Below are 18,132 nucleotides of genomic sequence, written 5' to 3' on the forward strand. Positions count from 1 at the left end.
GGAGAGGGAGGAGAGGGAGAGGGAGGAGAGGGAGAGGGAGAGGGAGAGGAGAGGAAAGGAAAGGAAAGGAAAAAGGAAAGGAAAGGAAAGGAAAGATGCACATTTAGGTCAAGTACCTGGGAGGCAGAGGCAGGCAGATCTCTGCTGAATTAAAAAACAGCCTGGTCTACAAATCAAGACTACACAGAGAAACCCTGTCTTCTCCCCTACCCCACCCCACCCACCAAAAAAATTAAAAAATGAAAGATTTATTTTATTTTGAATTGTTTGTGTGCATGAACATGTACAAGGACGGGTGCTCTGGTAAGCCAAAAGAGGGTATTAGATCCTGGAGAAAAGATTTTTGTGAGCTGCTGGAGCCAAGCCATGGGGAGGGGTTGAGGGTGTCCTGTGAAGAGCAATAATCCCCCTTACCTGCAGCCCCACTCCATCCATCCATCCTTTTCTTTTGTCTAGAATTCCATGTGTAGCTAAGAATGACCTTGACCTTTTATGCACTGTTGTTTTGGAGACAGGGTTTTGTTATGTACTCTTGGCTGGCCTGTAACCACTGTGTAGAGCAGGCTGGCCTGAAGTCCCTCTTCCTCTGCCTCCTGAATGCTGGCATTAGAGGTATGGGCCATGACTTGTGGGACTGACCTGGAACTTCTGATCCTCTGGCATCCACCTCCCAAATACCAGGTTGACATGCTCACATTTCCACGCTTTCTTTGTTTTTCTAAATTTAATCATAGTATATGTGTGTGTGTGTGTGTGTGTGTGTGTGTGTAGTGTGCCACTGCATGTGTGGAGGTCTGACTATAACCTTTGGGTGTTAGCTTCTTCATTTCACCATGAAGGCTCCAGGGATCAAACTCAGGTTATCAGGTTTGGCGGCATGAGCCTCTGTCCACAGAACTGCCTCACTGGCCTGCCTACTGCTTCTTACCTAACAACATCATCCTGAGGTGATCCCTGTCATGTGTACGGGTCACAAAAATACCATCTACATTATTTCCCTCCAGATGACTTTGACTGTTCATTTCTTCTTTCTTTCACTCTGTACCAAGCTCAGAGAGTTGGGTATGTCCAAGTTAAATATATGTCTGCAGGACACTCTTGCATTCTTAGATGAGGAGAGGCAGGTTACAGAGTGGCCTATATATAGGAAGACTGCTTTGTTGGGGGAAATGTATTTGCATGAGGAAAATTCTGGAAGGAAGCGTGAAAATGCAAATGGCACTTGACTGACTGGCTGATGTTCACTTGGCCCTCTTCTCCCTTCTCTGGATCCTCTCATCTGTTCCTCTCACAATCACCATCATTGTCAGGGTGCATTTGGCTGCCAGGAACGGGAGCCCAATCAAGAGAGGCTTGTGGGAGAATTCAGGGACTTCCGAGGGCCATTTACTCCTCAAGAACAAGGACTTATTTGTTCTGTTTGCTCAATTTTGTTGAATAAATCTGTGGGTTAGCATAACAAAAATATGAATCCAAGCCAGCTCCTTAGAGTCCCTAGCTAGGGCTAGGTAGTTACTGCCTTCATACCATCTCAGCCACTTTCTTACTTCACCCAGGAGTTCATATTCCTTTTTTTCCTCCTTCCCTCTCTTTTGTCTCTGTTCATTTCTATCTGCTTCTTTGGGGGGGGGGCGCGTGTTGGGGGAGGGTTTAAGACAGAGACTTGCTATGTAGCCACAACTGGCCTGGTGGCATAGTAACACTATGTAGCCTAAGCTGGCTTTGATCATTCATATGCTTCTTACGGTGTCTGTGTTTGTGTGTGTGGGGAAGCCAGCTCTCAACCCCTCAGGAGCTTCCTCAGGAGCTGTCCACTGGAGGTTGGGGGTTAAGCTAGTCAGCATGCCCCTGGGATCCACCTGTTCCTATTTTTCCAGTCTCCCTGCACCTGGCTCTGTGTACTGATGTTGCAGAGTCAACTCGGGTCACCAAGCTTGGGTCCTGAGCACCTTACTGATAGTGCCATATCCTCAGCTGACTTTATTATATTTTATTAAGACAGGGTCTCGTGAAGCATAGGCCTCTGTTGTACCCCTGATCTTTTCATCTCCACTTCATAAGTGCTGAAATTAAAGGCATGTGTTGCACTTGACTGGGCCTTGCCCTTTTGCTCCCTAGTGATGGAATTCTAGGCATGTGCAGTGAGGCCGGTCCTGCCTCTGCCTCTCTCCCTCCAGCTTCTTCCAGGGTCTTTAGCAAACAAAGACTCTGCAGAGGCAAACACTTAGGAGAGAACTTTCTTACGTTTTTCTAATCTAGTAATTAACTAGTGTGTGTGTGTGTGTGTGTGTGTGACAGTTTGCAAATGTTGGCTCTGTCCTTCCACCATGCGGATCCCAGGGATCACGTTCCAGTCATCAGGCTCGACAGCAAAGGGACTTGACTTGCTGAGCTACCTCACTGGCCCTAAACCTTTCTCAGAGTTCACAAGTAGATGCATGGGAGCTGCCTCTCCCGCCGCGTGGCCTGCAGGCAAGAGATATAATATCGGCTATCGCCACACGTGTCCACACAAACATTTGGTCATCGTTAGCTTCAGTTGTCATCTTGACAACTTAGGATGAGGAAACCTCAGTTGTGAATTTGCCTCCACGGGCCTGGCCTGTGGCTCGCTAGATCTGTGCGGTATTTCTTAATTGCTAATTAGAGACAGCCAGGCCTCAGCTTCAGCAGGAGTGAGTCAGCAGGGGGAACCAGAAGGGACTCCAGGAGAAGGTCTCAGCTGCGCCTCTCTTAGTGAAGTGAAGGATCAGCAAAGGCTCAAGACCCACAAACGTCGCACAGCGAACTTTATAAGCAAGCCAGCTCTGCCTCCGTCACTGCCCACCCAGTCCTTGGTATAAGCTCACCAAACATCGCGTGTCCTCCACGAGTCTTGCCTCAGCACATACATCTGTCTCAGCTGACATCACTGTGCCAATTGGTCCTGGTCCTCGGAAGTGAGAAGAAACTACAGCACACCGCTTTGGTGCATTTCTCTCTATGGAGTCCTGACGAATGAAGCTCAACTGTGCATTGTAAGGAGTATCAATTCGTGCGAGTCATTAGCAAAGAACCCCTCATCACAGGTCCTTTCACGTGCTTGCTTTTTTTTTTTTCCCTCTGAGACAGGGTTTCTCTGTGTAGCCCTGGCTGTCCTGGAACTCACTTTGTAAACCAGGCTGTCCTCAAACTCAGAAATCCACCTGCCTCTGCCTCCCTAGTGCTGGCACTAAAGGTGTTGTGCCACCACCACCTGGAAACGTGCTTGCTTTAGCAGAACATCCTCTTCCTGTGTCTGCTTTAGCAAAACGTTCCTTCATAAGTCTGCCTTAGCCTTTCACCTGCGTCCACTTCAGGAAAACATGTGTTTGCCCAGCAAAACACCATCTAACACAACTGACTTTCCAAAGAATCCTTAAGTCTGGGGTATAAAAGAAAGCATGCTGAGGGAGCTGGATGGCTCAGAAGTTAAGAACACTGGCTGCTCTTGTAGAGGTCCTAAGTTCAATTCCCAGCAACCATGGTGGCTCATGACCATCTATGATGTAATCTGATGCCTTCTTCTGGCATGCTGATGTACATGAGATAGAACACTCATATACATAAAATAAATAATCTTAAAAAAAGAAGAAGAGGTATGCTAAGCATAGCAGTAAGCCAGTAGCAGTGCCTTCACGGCCTCTGCTTCCTTCATCGTGCCTCCAGCCTCCTGCCCTGGGTTCCTGCTGTGACTATACCCTCAGCAATGAGAGTGGGAGGTATACGCTGAAACAACTCCTTTCCTCTCCAAGTTAGTGTTGATCACAGCAAGAGAAGTCAACTAGAACTTAGTCCAATGCATTGGATGAGAGGGAGACAAAGGCAGGGCAAGTGCTCCCCGGTTGTCATACAAACAGGCACCTCAAAGCATCCCACCTTCTCACTCCCCTCTGAATAGCAACCTTCAAGAGACATGTTGGTGTCAGGCCTGTCATTCCAGCTAGTCAGAGGATGATGCAGTGGGTGGAAAGTTCAAGGTCTGCTTGGGCTGAAGAGCAAGTTCAAAGCCAACCTGGGCAACTTAGTGAATGCCTGGCTCAAAATTAAAAAAAAATTTTTATTTATCTATTTATTTTTGTTTTTTTCCAGACAGGGTTTCTCTGTGTAGGCTTGGTTGGAAAGGGGGCCTGGAAATATAGCTCACTGGTACAATACCCGTTTAACATTCATGAGGCCCTCCATCCAATTCTTACTGCTGCACACACAGGAACACACACAGTAGATAAATATAATATTATAAATTAAAGGAGTTGGAGAGGTGGAGTTGTTAAGAGCAGTAGTTGATCTTGAAGAGGACCAAGTTTGTTACTAAGCACCCATATGGCGGCTCACAGCTGTCTGTAACTCCAGTTCTAGAGGATCTGATGCCTTCTTCCTGCACTAGGCATACATGTGGCACACAGACATCCATTCAGGCAAAACACTCATGTATGTATGTGTATATGTCTATATCTATATGTGTGTGTGTTGTCCTTTATAAGGATTGCCTTGATCATGGTGTCTCCCTACAGCAATGGAAACCTTAACTAACACACACACACACACACACACACACACACACACACATATGGCTAGAGAGATGGCTCAGTGGTTAAGAGCACTGACTGCTCCTCCGAAGGTCCTGAGTTCAAATCCCAGCAACCACATGATGGCTCACAACCATCCGTAATGAGATCTGATGTCCTCTTCTGGTGCATCTGAAGACAGCTACAGTGACTTAGATATAACAATAAATAAATCTTAAAAAAACATATATATATAAAATTTAAAAAGAAAACAAAACCAAGAATTAAAAATTACATTAAAATGTCCCTTCCCTGACTCCTCAGCTTTAGGGATCACGCTGAGCCTTCGAGGAAACAGTTTTAGAAGTTCCTCCCCTGACAAATGATAGTATGCCCTTGGCCAGTGTTACTCCACTACACAGAGAGGGGGAGGTCCCCGATTTACAAGTGAACAGGTGAGAAGAAAACCTTGAGACTGAAGATCAGGAAAACAGCTGTTTATTCCAAAACAAAAACCAACACCCCACCCCCAGCCAAGTGCCTGCTCCTTTTGCTGTCCTCACCAGGAAGATGAAGGTGAGTCCAGCATTGGAAGGAAATGTGGGGAGGGGAGTAAGAATGGGGCTCAGAGGCACGAGGAACCTCTGCTGTGGCACTTTGATCTTGTCTCTGACACCCCCTCTGCAGCCCCCAGCCAGAAGGGAGCTTTCCTGCATGGGTACACCCTGCCTATGTGTATTTGTGTTTATTGGGGAGCAGGGGTGGGGGTGGGGAGGGGAAGACTCAGAAGGCCAGGTCCCAGCTCTGGAAGCATCGTGGTGATGGTGGGGGATGAGCAGAACAGGGTCTGCTGGCCCACCCTCAAGACCTCTCCCCACTATGGCTTTATTGAAATAAGAGGTCAAGACTTCAGGGTCGGGCAGGTGGAGGGTGGAGGCTGGGGTGAGGGCAGATCCCAGGAAGAAATTCAGGTTTGGGGAGGGATGAAGGGGAAGGAGAGAGTGGGCAAACAAAAGCTGAAAGCCCCTGAACCTCTTCAGGGCTTGGGGGTTGAAGAAAACTGTGTGTTCCATGGGAGTGTTAAGCACACTTGAAGGGAGGCCCTAGAATGGATGCAGAGCCCATGGAACATCTATTACTTGGGAGGCCGAAAACCTGGTGCTGGCATTTAGGAAGATTGGTGGTAACCCCCTACTTTCCTCAGCATGGTGAGAGCCTGTTATCATCTCTCATCCCATCCAGGCTCTGGGCAAGAAGGGATGGCCATAGGGGCCAATATTTGGTGGGGGAGGGAGACATAAGAGGGAGAGGGCGGCCCAGAGGAGGGAGAAGAGCCCCCCTCCTTGCCATAGGGGCTGGGAGGGGGGCATGTAGCCCTTTAAGAGTGGGGAATGGCCGCCCCCCTGAAACATGGCTATATGTACAGAGAACTGGGTGTGGCAGGAAAAGATTGTGCACTGGGTGTCAGGGAATCCCTGAAGCCCCTGGGTACTCACTCCCTGGTATATTAGGGAAAGAGGCAAAGGAGCACCCTTGGCCTTTTCAGATGAAGGTAGCAGGGGGCATTGCTCTCAGATATACATACTCCAGGAATAGGCCAGCAGGTGGTTTATCAGCTGTGGCATCTCCTACATCCTCTCTAGACAGAGCATGGCCCAAGCCAGCAAGTTCTGATCCTGGTTGGGACCAAGTACCAGGGATGGAGTGGGTTAGGGCAGTGATGCCATCTAAGGGCTGGGAAGCTCCCCCTCTGCTGCTGCTGTGGAGAGGTCACCAAGATGACCCTGTCACCGATCAGACGGCTGGGCAAGGGACAGTGATAATCCAAGAAGAGTTTGGATGCACTCACCAGTGAGTGGAAGGAGGCTCGCCAAGGCCAAGTCTGTAGGTGAAGCTGATCCAGGTATCTATTCGGATCAGGAATGAGGCAGTGACACATTAAGAAAGGACAGAGTGGGGTGACATTATCAGAGGGAGGCAGCTGGCTCCACCCGAGTCCATTGGAGGAAATGGGAAATGGCCTGTTGTGCTGGTTCCCCTAAAGGGAGGAACTGTAAATGCCATGAGACCCCAGAGGACAACTGAAATATAGCCTGTCACAACATTTGGACCCTAAGATGATGGGTCCTGGTAGATGGCACACAATTGCCACGGGTCCTGGAAGATGAGGACACATGGTTTTACATGGATTCTGAGAGAGGACGATGGCACCATCACTGAAGCACACTCTGGAAATGACGACATTATTGTTGTCATGGGTCCGGGGGGTGGTGACAACTGTGATTATGGTAGACCCTAAGCCATGGAGACACTGGGGTTGAAGTAGGTCCTGGGAAATGAAGACACTGTTGGCTATTATGGCTGCTTGGAGGTGATGGCACCACGGTTACAGTAAATCCTGATGAGTCGTGATAGGACATGACTATCTAGGGAGGTGACAGAATGATGGTCCTCATAGATGCTCATTGTATATGATACTCGTGACACTATTAGGTAGATACTGGGATGTGATGATACATGGTCACAAGAATCCAAGGACACCACAGTTGGAGTGGATTTTATGAAGTGGTGACATCATAGCTATGGTGGCTACTGAGGCATGAAGACATGGCTAAAGTGGGTCCTGGGAGATGACACTGCAATTATATGGAGTCACAAGAAACTCTGGCTCTATCAGTCCTAACAAGTACTGAGAGATGAGGACAGTGTGGTTCTGATGGATCTCACCATCTGGGAGATGGTGAGGACTGTATGGTTGTGATTGCTGGGAGATGATGAAGACCCCCTGGCTGTGATGGATGCTGGGAGGTGATGAGGTGAGCATGTTGTGAAGGATTCTGGGAAGCAATGAGGACATAGTGGATCCTGGGACATCATGACGATGTGTTGTTTGGACCCTGGGAAATGATGACACCATGGTTGGGAGGGATCTTGGGAGGCAATGATGACGCCATTAATGGTGATAATGCCTGGAAGTTGATATGGTAATTGAGGTGAGTCATGGAATTTTGGGAAATGACACATTTCTGGGAAATAACATTGGACCCCAACTGCTATGCCATCATGAAAGGAGGACACTGGGTGGCATTGATGATATCATTGGCAAGGTCAACAGCACATATACCCTAACCCTTCCCCTCCAATAGAGATGGGGACTGTGTTGAGAGCTGATGTCTTTAGATATGGCAGAAAGAAGTGATGTCATCCTTTGGCTCACCCATGAGTCCCAGGACTTTAGCAGCCCTGTGGATCAGAGCCGCTGTGGAGCTGAAGCTCATCCATGGGTGCCATCCCCAGGGCTCACTGCATCCCCAGGGCTCACTGCACAGGCCCAGCCTGCCTTTACTGGGGCTAGCAGACATCCTGTTGACTATGCCCCTGGGGTCACGCGAAGAAAGAAGCACAGAGCTCAGCTATAGGGGCTTAAGATAAGGACTCTGATGACACAATCATTATGCAGTCACTACTGTTGGTCATCTAGAGTGGGGACCACCTCTGAGAAGGAAGCACTCTATGATGATGTCCAAGCAATAGAGGGCATCACCCCCAGCATCCTATAGAAAGACCCTAGCATCCCTAGTGCTGACGCCCCTCATATTACATCTCAGGACAGGTTACTTTCTCTGGCCTCTTCCCAGGTGGCCTTGGGCTACACATGCCCAACTTTCTCACGACATGGCACAGCGATAGAGGTGTCTCCTGGTGTCATTTCCAAGTGGGTGGTAACTGGTGGTCACACCACAGAAGGGCCTCACCCTGGAGAAGTCCCAAGAACAGGTGGTCATTTCTGGTAATGACATCACACGAAGAGGCACAGTCCCTGTGATGGCGCCATTGGGCAAGGCACCTATTCTGGTGATGGCATCACAGGAGGGAGGCAAAGTCCTGTGACAGTATTGTGGAAAGGAGGCCTAATCATTAGTGAGGACATAAGTGGCAGGACGTGGTCCACTGCGATGTGTCCCAGGAAAATGGCTTTGTCTGTAGTGGTGGCATCATGGAATGGAGCTATCTTCTCCATGGCAGAGAAACATTTTTCCTGTGATGATAATTGCAAGAGGCCTTGGTGCTCAGTCAGGATAATGTCAACAAGTGTCAAGAAGTGTGAGACTTGTCTCTGTAGTGACACTGCAGGAAGAAATTTTTGTTTCTAGGGATGATGGGATGGGACAAGGCATTGTCTGTAGTGACATCACAGGAAAGGAGTTTCTGTGGTGATGTCATGCAAAATGGATATAGCCTCTAGTGATGACCTCATAGGCAGGACTCTTCCTCTGTGGTGACCTCATAGGAAGGAGGTTTAGTCCCTGCAAACAACATCATAAAACACAGACATATTTGCTAGCAATGACCTCATGTACAGGCCTCCTTCCTCTGGGATGACATCATGGGAGGGAGGCCTTGGTTCAAACAGTGACAAAGTAGGAGGAGAGATCTCATCTACTGTAACATCCCAAAAGGAGGCGTGGTCTCCGGTCCAAGGGCCCATCTGGTCTCAGAGCCTTGGTGTGTATGATAAGCCTTGTAATGGAGATCTGGGCTGGGAGAAGGGGGCCTCAGAAGCCACAGCCCCCAGCACTCCACCCGGCCTCAGACAGTCACTTCGTTCTTGCTGGCAGTGCGCAGGTGCTGGGGCAGGTGGTGCCCAGGAATGAACTGCAGCTGCTCCAGGGTGCCCTGGCGCTGGAAGGGTGGCCTGCGGGCCAGTGTGCCCCCACCCCCGCCCGCATCAGACATCCAGGCTGGCTGAGGAGAGCCATGAAGGGCATGGTGATGGTGGGCATGCAGACCTGACGGAGGCAACCCATGCATGGGTGTGGGGGGGCCCCCAGGCCCTAGCAGCAGGTTGGAGTGTGAGGCAGCCAGGCTGGCCCGAGTGGTGGGATCTGGGGGCAGTGCAGGACTTCGTGGGGGTGACAGCAGGTGCTCGCGACTCTGGCGAAGCGCCTCAGGTGAGGACAGCAGCAGGTGTTCCTGAGACACCAGGCGCGCTCGAGGCAACGTGAACTCATAGCGGGAAGCTCGGCTGCCATCACCCAGAAGGTGCTCCTGGGACATAACCCGACGGGGGTTGGGTGCTGGTGCCAGACCCAGCTCCTCAGGGCCACCCCAGCCATCCATACGGTAGCCACCTCCAGTGCCAGGCCGCCGGAGTGCATGCAAGGGCAGCGTTCCGCGCGGCATCTCCAGTTGCCTGCGCTTCAGGTAGGCTTCATCCAGATCTTTCTCAGCTGGGGGAGAAAAGACAGAAAGATCCCTTGACAACTCAGAGCCTTCCTCCTCTAGCCTCCTTACCGAAACCCCAGGCAGCACCCAGGAGACCTGAAAGTTTGACCAACAAAAGTCACCAAGCTAAACAGGACATGGTGTGTCACACCTGCAATCCCAATACTGGGGAAGCTGAAACAGGAGGGTCACCATGGGTTTGAGGTCAGTCTGGGCTACATAGTTAGTTCCAGGACAATGTGGGTTACAAAGCAAGTCTTTGGCTCAGAAAAGCAAAATTAAACACAAACAAAACCAAAAACCCCGATCCAATCCAAAATATCTCAGGTAATATGGAACCAACTAGGAAAAAAGCTGGTAAGAAGACGGAAACCTTTGGCGCCGCCCATCACGGCCACCCGCTGTCCATGGTACTGGAGGAGGATGACGACGACCCCCCCCGCCCCCCCCGCAAATCCCAAGGCCATTGACTGAGTTCCCCTTCCTCAGGCTTACTCACCCAGTCTCTTGAGGGAAGAGTATCGATTCAGTTCTGATTTCACAGCAGCCTCATAGGACGGGGGAAGATGAGAGAGGTTGTGGAAGGATCGGGAGCAGGATAGCGTGGAGTAGTGCAGGGAGGGGCTGGGCGGCGGCATAGCACGCCAGTCTGTGGCCGGGGAAGACCCAGTCAGTGCAGCCCTCCTCCTTCAGACCCATGGACCAGAGCCCAGCCCTCCCCCTCAGACCCAGGGTTCCATACCCTTTCATTCTCAAGCCGGAATATCCAGATTCCATCCCTCCCTCCGATTCAGGAACCCAGATGTTAATCTTTGCCCTTTTCCGTCAGACCCAGGAGTCTGGGCCTCAGCTTTCTTCCCTCGGACTCCAGTCTAAGCTCCCACCCTCCTCCCTTAGACCTAGGATTTCAGACCCCAACCCTCCTCCCACAGCCACAGGGGTGAAGATCCCAGCCCTCCTTTTTCAAACTCAGGGGTCCATGCTCTAACCATCCTTCCATGGATCTAAGATTTCAGGCTCCAGACCTCCTTCCGAAGCCTAGGGTTTGGGAGGTGGGATCTGGAGTTCTAGCCTGTGAAAGCTTCAACCTTTGGGAGCCCCTCCTTTCCCATCACATTGGACAGGATTGTGGTTGAGGATGAAATCACATTCCAGGTCGGGGACCGCTGGCATTTGTCAGCACCCACTGAATCCTGGTCTCAGCTGGGGATGCATTCCGCGCATCTTCCCAAAACTTGACAGGAAGGAGATCCACCACTTCCGGTGTCCTCTTGAGGACACTGCAGCTGCCTTGGTGGGGCCAGCCCCACATGAGCACCAGCTCACGGGGGTCTGACTGGGGCTCCACCCAGCACCAGGCTGGGGCTACCCACAGTGGGGCTCGAGGACCCCCGACTCCCAGGGCGCCTCGGCCCTCTGCGTACCCAGTGTGGCGGCGTGGTGCTTGGGGCTGTTGACGTTGTAGTGCAGGTTATCTGAGGGACCGAGAAGGGAGGTGACGTCACTGTCATCGCCATCCCAGCAGGCACTCCAGCCTGGAAGTGTGTCACTTCTGGCTCTCAGTTCAGTACAACCCCCACCCCCTCATTAGGAGTTATTCTATTGGCCCTTTGGGGAAACAGAGGATCGGTGCTCATGATCATGGTTGGGGGGTGAGATGTCCCTTTTCCACATTCACCCCGATACCCAAGCCAGAAGTCTGGTGGTCTCCATGCCACCTCTTTCCTTCTTTCCACTCAAGCCTGGTGGCCCCTCCTGACCTCACATCTTTGCCTTGCCTGGCACTCTCCCTCTGAATCACCAAATATGCCCTTTTTGTCATCTTCCCAGTCCACATTAAGGTGAGAAGCCAATCACAGTGGCTCCTCCCCCGGCCCCTCAGCACTCAGATGATGCCTTCCATGGTTCACTATCCCCTACAGGAAAAGTAGAATATGGGGGTGGTATCTGAGGCTTGCCACAGGGCCTTTGCACATTCTGCAATGCTGGTCTCAATGCCTTGAACCTCTTCCTTTCCCTATTTGAATGAAATCTCTCTCAGGATCTAGCTTGAGGCTTCACACAGTGGGTCATGCCTGCAACTCTAGCACATGGAAGACGGAGGCAGGTAGATTTCTAAGTTTGAGGCCAGTCTGGTCTACAAGGTGAGTTCCAAGACAGCCAGAGCTACACAGAGAAACTCTGTCTTGGGAAGAGAGAGAGAGAGAGAGAGAGAGAGAGAGAGACAGACAGATTAAAGCCTGACACTGTGGAATCTCTAGCACTTGAGAAGGAGGTTCAGTAGTTCAAGTTCGACTACATAGTTTGAAGCCCAGTGTGATGAGACCTGATCTGAAAACAAACAAACAAAAAACAAGCCAAATTCCACAAAGACCTACTTTGAATGTCCCCTCATTATTATCATTGAACATCCCCCCCCTTCTACCCCATCCAGTTTAGACCCAGTTCTTCTGTTATTGCACAGGCCCCCTGAGCCTCTCTTCTCTCATCTCTTCTTCTAACATAGCTTGCGTATTCCAGAACATGGGTTTTTTCTTGTTGTTGTGGTGGTGGTGGTGGTGATTTTTTAACATTTAATTAATTTATTTATTATATGTAAGTACTCTGTAGCTGTCTTCAGACACCCCAGAAGAGAGCATCAGATCTAATTACGGATGGTTGTGAGCCACCATGTGGTTGCTGGGATTTGAACTCAGGACCTCTGGAAGAGCAGTCAATGCTCTTAACCACTGAGACATTTCTCCAGCCTAGTGTTTTTGTTTTTTGTTTTTGTTTCTGGACAGGGTACCAGTGTGAACTGGCTGGCCTGGAATTCACTGAGATCTGTCTTTCTCTACTTCCCAAGTGCTGGGGGTTAGAGGCACAAGCCACCAAGCCTGGCTTCCTTCCAAACTTTTGCCAGGCTGGAGATAGAACCCAGGGTCTTATGCATGTTAGGTAAGCACCCTAACACTAAACTCCATCCCAAGGTCCTTACTGTTGGATTCTAGGCGAGTGGACCCATGAGGCCCACCTCCCCTCCAGCTCCTCACTGATGACTCTACCTAAGCTGCATCCTTACCCCTTGGTTTTCTTCTCTGTTTGTCTCTTCCTTTTTTCCTCTCTCTCTCTCTCTCTCTCTCTCTCTCTCTCTCTCTCTCTCTCTCTCTCTCTCTCTCTCTCTCTCTCTTCCTTTTCCTCCTCCTTCTTTTTGGTTTTTTGAGATAGGGTTTCTCTGTGTGGCCCTACCTAGCTGTCCTGGAACTCTGTAGACCAGACTGGTCTTGAAGTCACACATCTGCCTTCCTCTGCCTCCTGACTGCTGGGATTAAACTCATGAGCTCCTACCGCTCTGGTTTCCTGAGACAGGATCTTGCTATTTAACCCAGGCTGGCCTCCAACTCTTGATCTTCCTACCTCAGCCTTCATTCAGAATTTTGGGATTATAGCTGTGTGCATCATCATCTATCTATCTCCCACTCATGTCCTGTCTGCTCCCTGCTCAAAGCTCAATGGTGTCCCATTGACTTCAGAACGAAGAATCTGAGCTTAGCCTGAAGAAGCCTTTAGAACTCTAAGCTGTCTGTGGTCTCAGGTCTGAGAGCCTCATAAGCTCTTCTTCAGCCACCCAGGGTTCCTGCAGCTGAAGTTGCTCTGCTCACTGGGAAAAGCCCCACCACGCCACTCCCCCATTTCCTGGCTCAAATAAGACCAGAACTTTTCCTGCCTACTATGACCTCAGGGAGATCTCTTGGGAAGAGCAGGATGCGTGTTGGAAGAAGAAATGTCCACAGCGGATGGATGGAGACTGGAATGGGGCCAGGACATCAGGGTTGAGGGGTGTCACATGAGGAGGACAGAGCCACAGGGATGAGGGCATGACCAGAGATGAGGCACCATGTCACTTGCACTCACCGAGGTTGGAGGGCTTCATGGTGTTGTAAAGGTTCTTGGGCGTCCTTGGGGCCATGCTGTCTGGGCCTCCCAGCCCTGGGGTCAGAGAACTGCTTCTGGCCCGGTCCGGGCGGGTTGCAGGTCCTGCTTGATGCCTGAGAATATCCACCAGAGCTCTAAAAATGGCAGATGGACGGGTGGGCAGTCAAGGACTGGGATGGGAGGGAGATGGGTAAGGGTCCAGGACTTTTCCTCCCTATCCTCTTCTTTAGGGCATCCACAGTGCAGAGATGTGGTCCAGTTTTGGCTATGCACCTTTTAATGTCAACCTTTCCAGGCCACATTTCTTGCTTGATGAATTCTTTCTGGAACCTCTTCTGAGGTCTCTCCACAGTCACCTGTGTGGCCTTGCCCCACCATGAGCTAAGACCTTATAACTGTTCCTTGGGCAGCCTTCCTGGTTGCAATAAAAGATGTCCTACTTGTTCACTTAGACCTTTCTGAACATTTCCCTCCTTGTAATCTTTCACAACAGACCTCCTCAATACATTGCTGATCAGGTCACTGCTCAGCAAGTTTCCCATCTGGAAATCACAGCTGCTCTCTCCTGGTGTGCAGCTGTAGTCCTTGCCTTTTGTCTGCCCTCATACATAGCCTCAAAGGTGTTTTGCTTGGTTATATCTATCTCTAGTGGCTCTTCATAACACACAGAAGAAATGCAACCCCTGCCTGCTCCTCCTCAGACACACAGTAGGAACAGGATGCCTCCCCAGTGTTGTAGTTTCCCTCTGCCTGAAATGACCCTCACACAGATACCTGGATGGCTCTGCCTCTTATTTCCTCCAGGGTCATGCTCAGACAGACTCTTTCTGATCTTCAACTAAACCTTCAACTAAATTCCTCCCCAAACCAACACTCCTGTTAACTTTTTACATTGGTTTGTTTTCTTCACGGCACTTGTCAATATCTAGAGTTACGTTGCATATAGGCTTGCTGGATCCACCAAAAGTATTTGAACTCAGGAAGAGAAGTCAGTGCTCTTAAAGGCTGAGCCATCTCACCAGCCCCCACCACAAGTATTTAATGAGCACTCACTCAGCTAGGACTCTACATGAATCAGCTCAGTTAATCTCCTTTAAACTCCAAATAAGCGGGGTCAATTCTTAGCCCTACTGTCTATGCCCAGCATCACACAGATCACAGGCAGAATTCTTGGACTTAGGAAAACAGGCTTATCCAGAAAGGCGGGACTTTTGTTCTATTTTGTATCCCTAGCCCCTAGCCCACAGAAAGTGCTTAAGAAATACTGGTTGAACCTGGCAGTGGTGGTGCACACCTTTAATCCCAGCACTTGGGAGGCAGAGGCAGGCAGATTCCTAAATTCAAGGCCAGCCTGGTCTACAGAATGAGTTCCAGGACAGTAAGAGCTACACAGAGAAACCCTGTCTCAAAAAACCCAAAAAGAAAAAAAGAAATACTGGTTGAATGTATGAACTCTCTATACCAATTCTTTTCTACAGCCAGGTCCTTTTGTTGCTTCTGTCACTGGGCTTTAGTTACTTCCCACAACTAACGTGGACCTCAGCCATCCGTGTGGCCACGCCCCAACAGGGTCCGTATTCTGTGGCGCAGGCCCTGTCCCCCACCAAGCCACCCTTATTGCCCAGACCACATCCCCAAGCCGGTTGACCTCTCACAGAGTAAGCCCTGCCCCTTAATCAGTTGCTCCACTTCCCAGTACCAAGAAACCGCCTCCATCGGATTGTCTGTTCCCCAGTGCCGGGTTCCAGGCTCCCTCCTGTCCCTCCAATCCCAATTCACACTTACCTGGGCACGTTGATCTCCCGGTGCGCCCTGGGTGCACGTGACGCCTTGCTGAAGGCCACCTTGGCACCGACGCCCACCGCCAAGGCGAAACTGATGACTCCGCACACCACGTAGGCTGTGCTGCCCCCTGGGCCCTCTCCCCCACGTCCCCCAGCGCCCCCGGCCCGGCCCCCTTCCAGCCACCCTGCCTGGCCCGGCCCTGGTCCCCCACCCGCACCCCCAGCGCCCCCGGCGCCTCCAGCCAGCGGCGGGGGCGTGGTGGCCCAGCGTGGCGTGTCGTAGTTGGAGCAGGAGGCCTGCGCCAGGCGCATGTGGCGGTGCTCGCAGCAGAAACGGTAGTGGCAGGTGCCACAGCAGAAGCGGTAGGAGCCGGTGCTGCAGTTGAAGGTGGCGTCGTACTGGCCCATGACATCGTAGTAGCCATGGCAGAGCTCGGCCGGAGGAGGCGCCCGTGCCGCTGCACCCGTGCTACTCGCGGGGCTGGTCTTGGTGGCGTTGGCGCTGGTACCTGCCGCGCTCCCGCCGCCCGCCAGAGCCCCGGTCAAGCGCCGCAGGTGCGCAAGTAGCGCGGGCAGCGGGCCCGGGGCCACTGAGCTCGTGTCGTTGGATGGGCGCGCCCCCGCCGGGCCGGCTGCGGAGGCTAGCAGCGCGACGGTCCCGAGCAGCAGCAGGGCCGGCATGGTGCACCCCGGGACGCCAGGCTGAGGATCCCGGAGCAGTGGGAGGGGAGGACAAAGGGAGCGACGAGAGAGGGGCCCAGCAGGAGAAAAGAAAGGATCGGCGGGGACGGAGGAGGGGATACAGAAGTTTTTACGAAGGGAGGACATGACGGAGAAGGAAGGTGTGAAGGCAGAAGGCAGAGGGGGGAATTGAGGAAGATATGTGGGAGGGGGGTGAGCCGCAGCCAAAGACCCAAGGAGCCCAAGAAGGAGGGAAAGATGAGGAAGGGAAGAAAGGAGGGATAGGGAAGAGAGATGTGGGGTGTGGGGCAGCCCGGTAGTAGGGGAGGGAGGAGAAGGAAGGAGAGAAGAGAGAAGAGAAGGGGAGGGGAGGGGAGGAGAGGAGTGGAAAGGGACGGGGAGGAGAGGGAAGGGGAGGAGAGAGAATGAAAATTAGTTGAGAGCTCAGCCACATAGGTGCAGGGGTACTGATACTGACTGACATGAGGAGTCCTCACACATTTTTGTCCTATATACCTGTAGAACAGCTGACCAACATGCAGGTGATGCCTGTGTGTGACAACCTAAGATGCCTCCTGGTACTGCTTTAAAAAAAAAAAACAAAAAAGCACAAACAAAAAATGAAACAAAACAACAACAGCAAAACAAGCCAGGCATGGTGACACATTCTGTAATCCTAGCACTCTGAAGGCAGAGGCAGGAGGATTGTCTCAAGTTTGAGCCCAACTTGAGGTATATAACTGAGTTCCAGGGCAGCCAAAGATACATAGGCAGACAAACAAACAAACAAACAAACAAACAGAGGAAAGCTCTCTTGGTGGTGGGCACGCAGTATAGTTAAGAACTACTGGCTTACAGCTATTTGGTTTACAAGTCTCCAAAGATGCCCTACCTCTTTCGTACACATGCACATGTGCACACACACATGTGCACAAACACAATCTCATATACAAGTGTCACTGCTGTTCACAGTTTTGGAAGAAACATTTTATGTGGGGGTGATGAGATGAGACATGGGTAGGTGGGTCAGAAGGGCAGGCTTTCTAGCTGTCTCCATGGCAACTGTCCAGGCAGGTCAGGAACAGGCCAGTGTGGGCAGGAGAAGATATGGGGGTGGAAAGTCAGCCTGGCAGGGACCCGGGAGAGCAGAGCCCACCCCCCTCCACTGGGCAGGATAAGCAGTTCTGAACTGGGGCCAGCAAGCAGAGGCAGACTCAGGGTTTCATCTCAGAGGCTCTCTCTCTTCTCAAAGGGCATCTTGACAAGGCCCAGGGATTCAGCTTTCCAGAGGCTTGGAGCAAAGGCTGTGCCCAGTGTATAGGACAGGGACTCCTTCTGGAAACAACCCTTGGGGTGTCAGGAACATCCCACCTGGGGGGTGTCAGGAACATCAAGAATACAGCCTTGAATAAGCCCACACATTCCTGTGGGTCTGGGGTGGACCTTCCAGGGAGAGGAGGGAGGTGCTAGACAAACATGTCACACATGCTTCAGACTGCTGAGGAGGAACATTGAGTAGTGACAGTCATAAGGACCTAATGCAGAGGAGGAGGAAGGAGGGGTGTTGGGATGTATTCAGGTAAACATTGTTAGGTGATTTTAAAATTTGTTCTGTCCACTGTGCACATGTGTCTGGTGTGTGTGTTTGTGTGTGTGTGTGTGATAGAGAGAGACAGACAGAGACAGAGACAGAGACAGACAGAAAGAGAGAGAGGCAGAGACAGAATGAGAGATATTGAGAGAGAGAGATTGCCAAGCAAAGTGCTTGAAAGCTGAGGCAGGGAGCTAGCTTTTGGGTGCTGGGGTTCCCCCAAGATTTGGCTTCACCTCTTATAACTTGAAGTCTCTACTTTTTTTTTAAACAGAGTCTCACTCTGTAATCCTGTAACTCACCATGTAGCCCATGTGAGCTTCAGATGGATGAATGACTGAATCTCCTGCTTCAGCTTCCCAAGTGGACTCACAGGTGTTTGGATGCTCTCTCCCTCTCTCTCTCTCTC

At 51.1% G+C, this 18,132-nt stretch overlaps 1 protein-coding gene across 2 annotated transcripts in view; it reads right to left on the reverse strand.

Annotated features, from left to right (window-relative positions):
• Positions 1-5,028: 5,028 nt before the first annotated feature.
• The window catches only part of Shisa7 (shisa family member 7), a 19,696-nt gene continuing 6,592 nt past the window's right edge, over positions 5,029-18,132 (reverse strand). Inside the window, exons 2-6 of one of the 2 annotated variants that reach the window (XM_021168224.2) lie at positions 15,453-16,153; positions 13,647-13,801; positions 11,177-11,227; positions 10,252-10,401; positions 5,029-9,757 (exon numbers count right to left, since the gene is read on the reverse strand). In XM_021168224.2, coding sequence (XP_021023883.1) covers positions 9,117-9,757; positions 10,252-10,401; positions 11,177-11,227; positions 13,647-13,801; positions 15,453-16,132 — 1,677 coding nt within the window. In that variant the 5' untranslated portion in view covers positions 16,133-16,153 and the 3' untranslated portion in view covers positions 5,029-9,116. The remainder of the gene's footprint in view (positions 9,758-10,251; positions 10,402-11,176; positions 11,228-13,646; positions 13,802-15,452; positions 16,154-18,132) is intronic. The other variant, XM_021168225.2, reaches the window with a different exon arrangement.

Source organism: Mus caroli, chromosome 7 (genome assembly GCF_900094665.2).
Source record: "Mus caroli chromosome 7, CAROLI_EIJ_v1.1, whole genome shotgun sequence".
NCBI classification, from domain to species: Eukaryota; Metazoa; Chordata; class Mammalia; order Rodentia; family Muridae; genus Mus; species Mus caroli.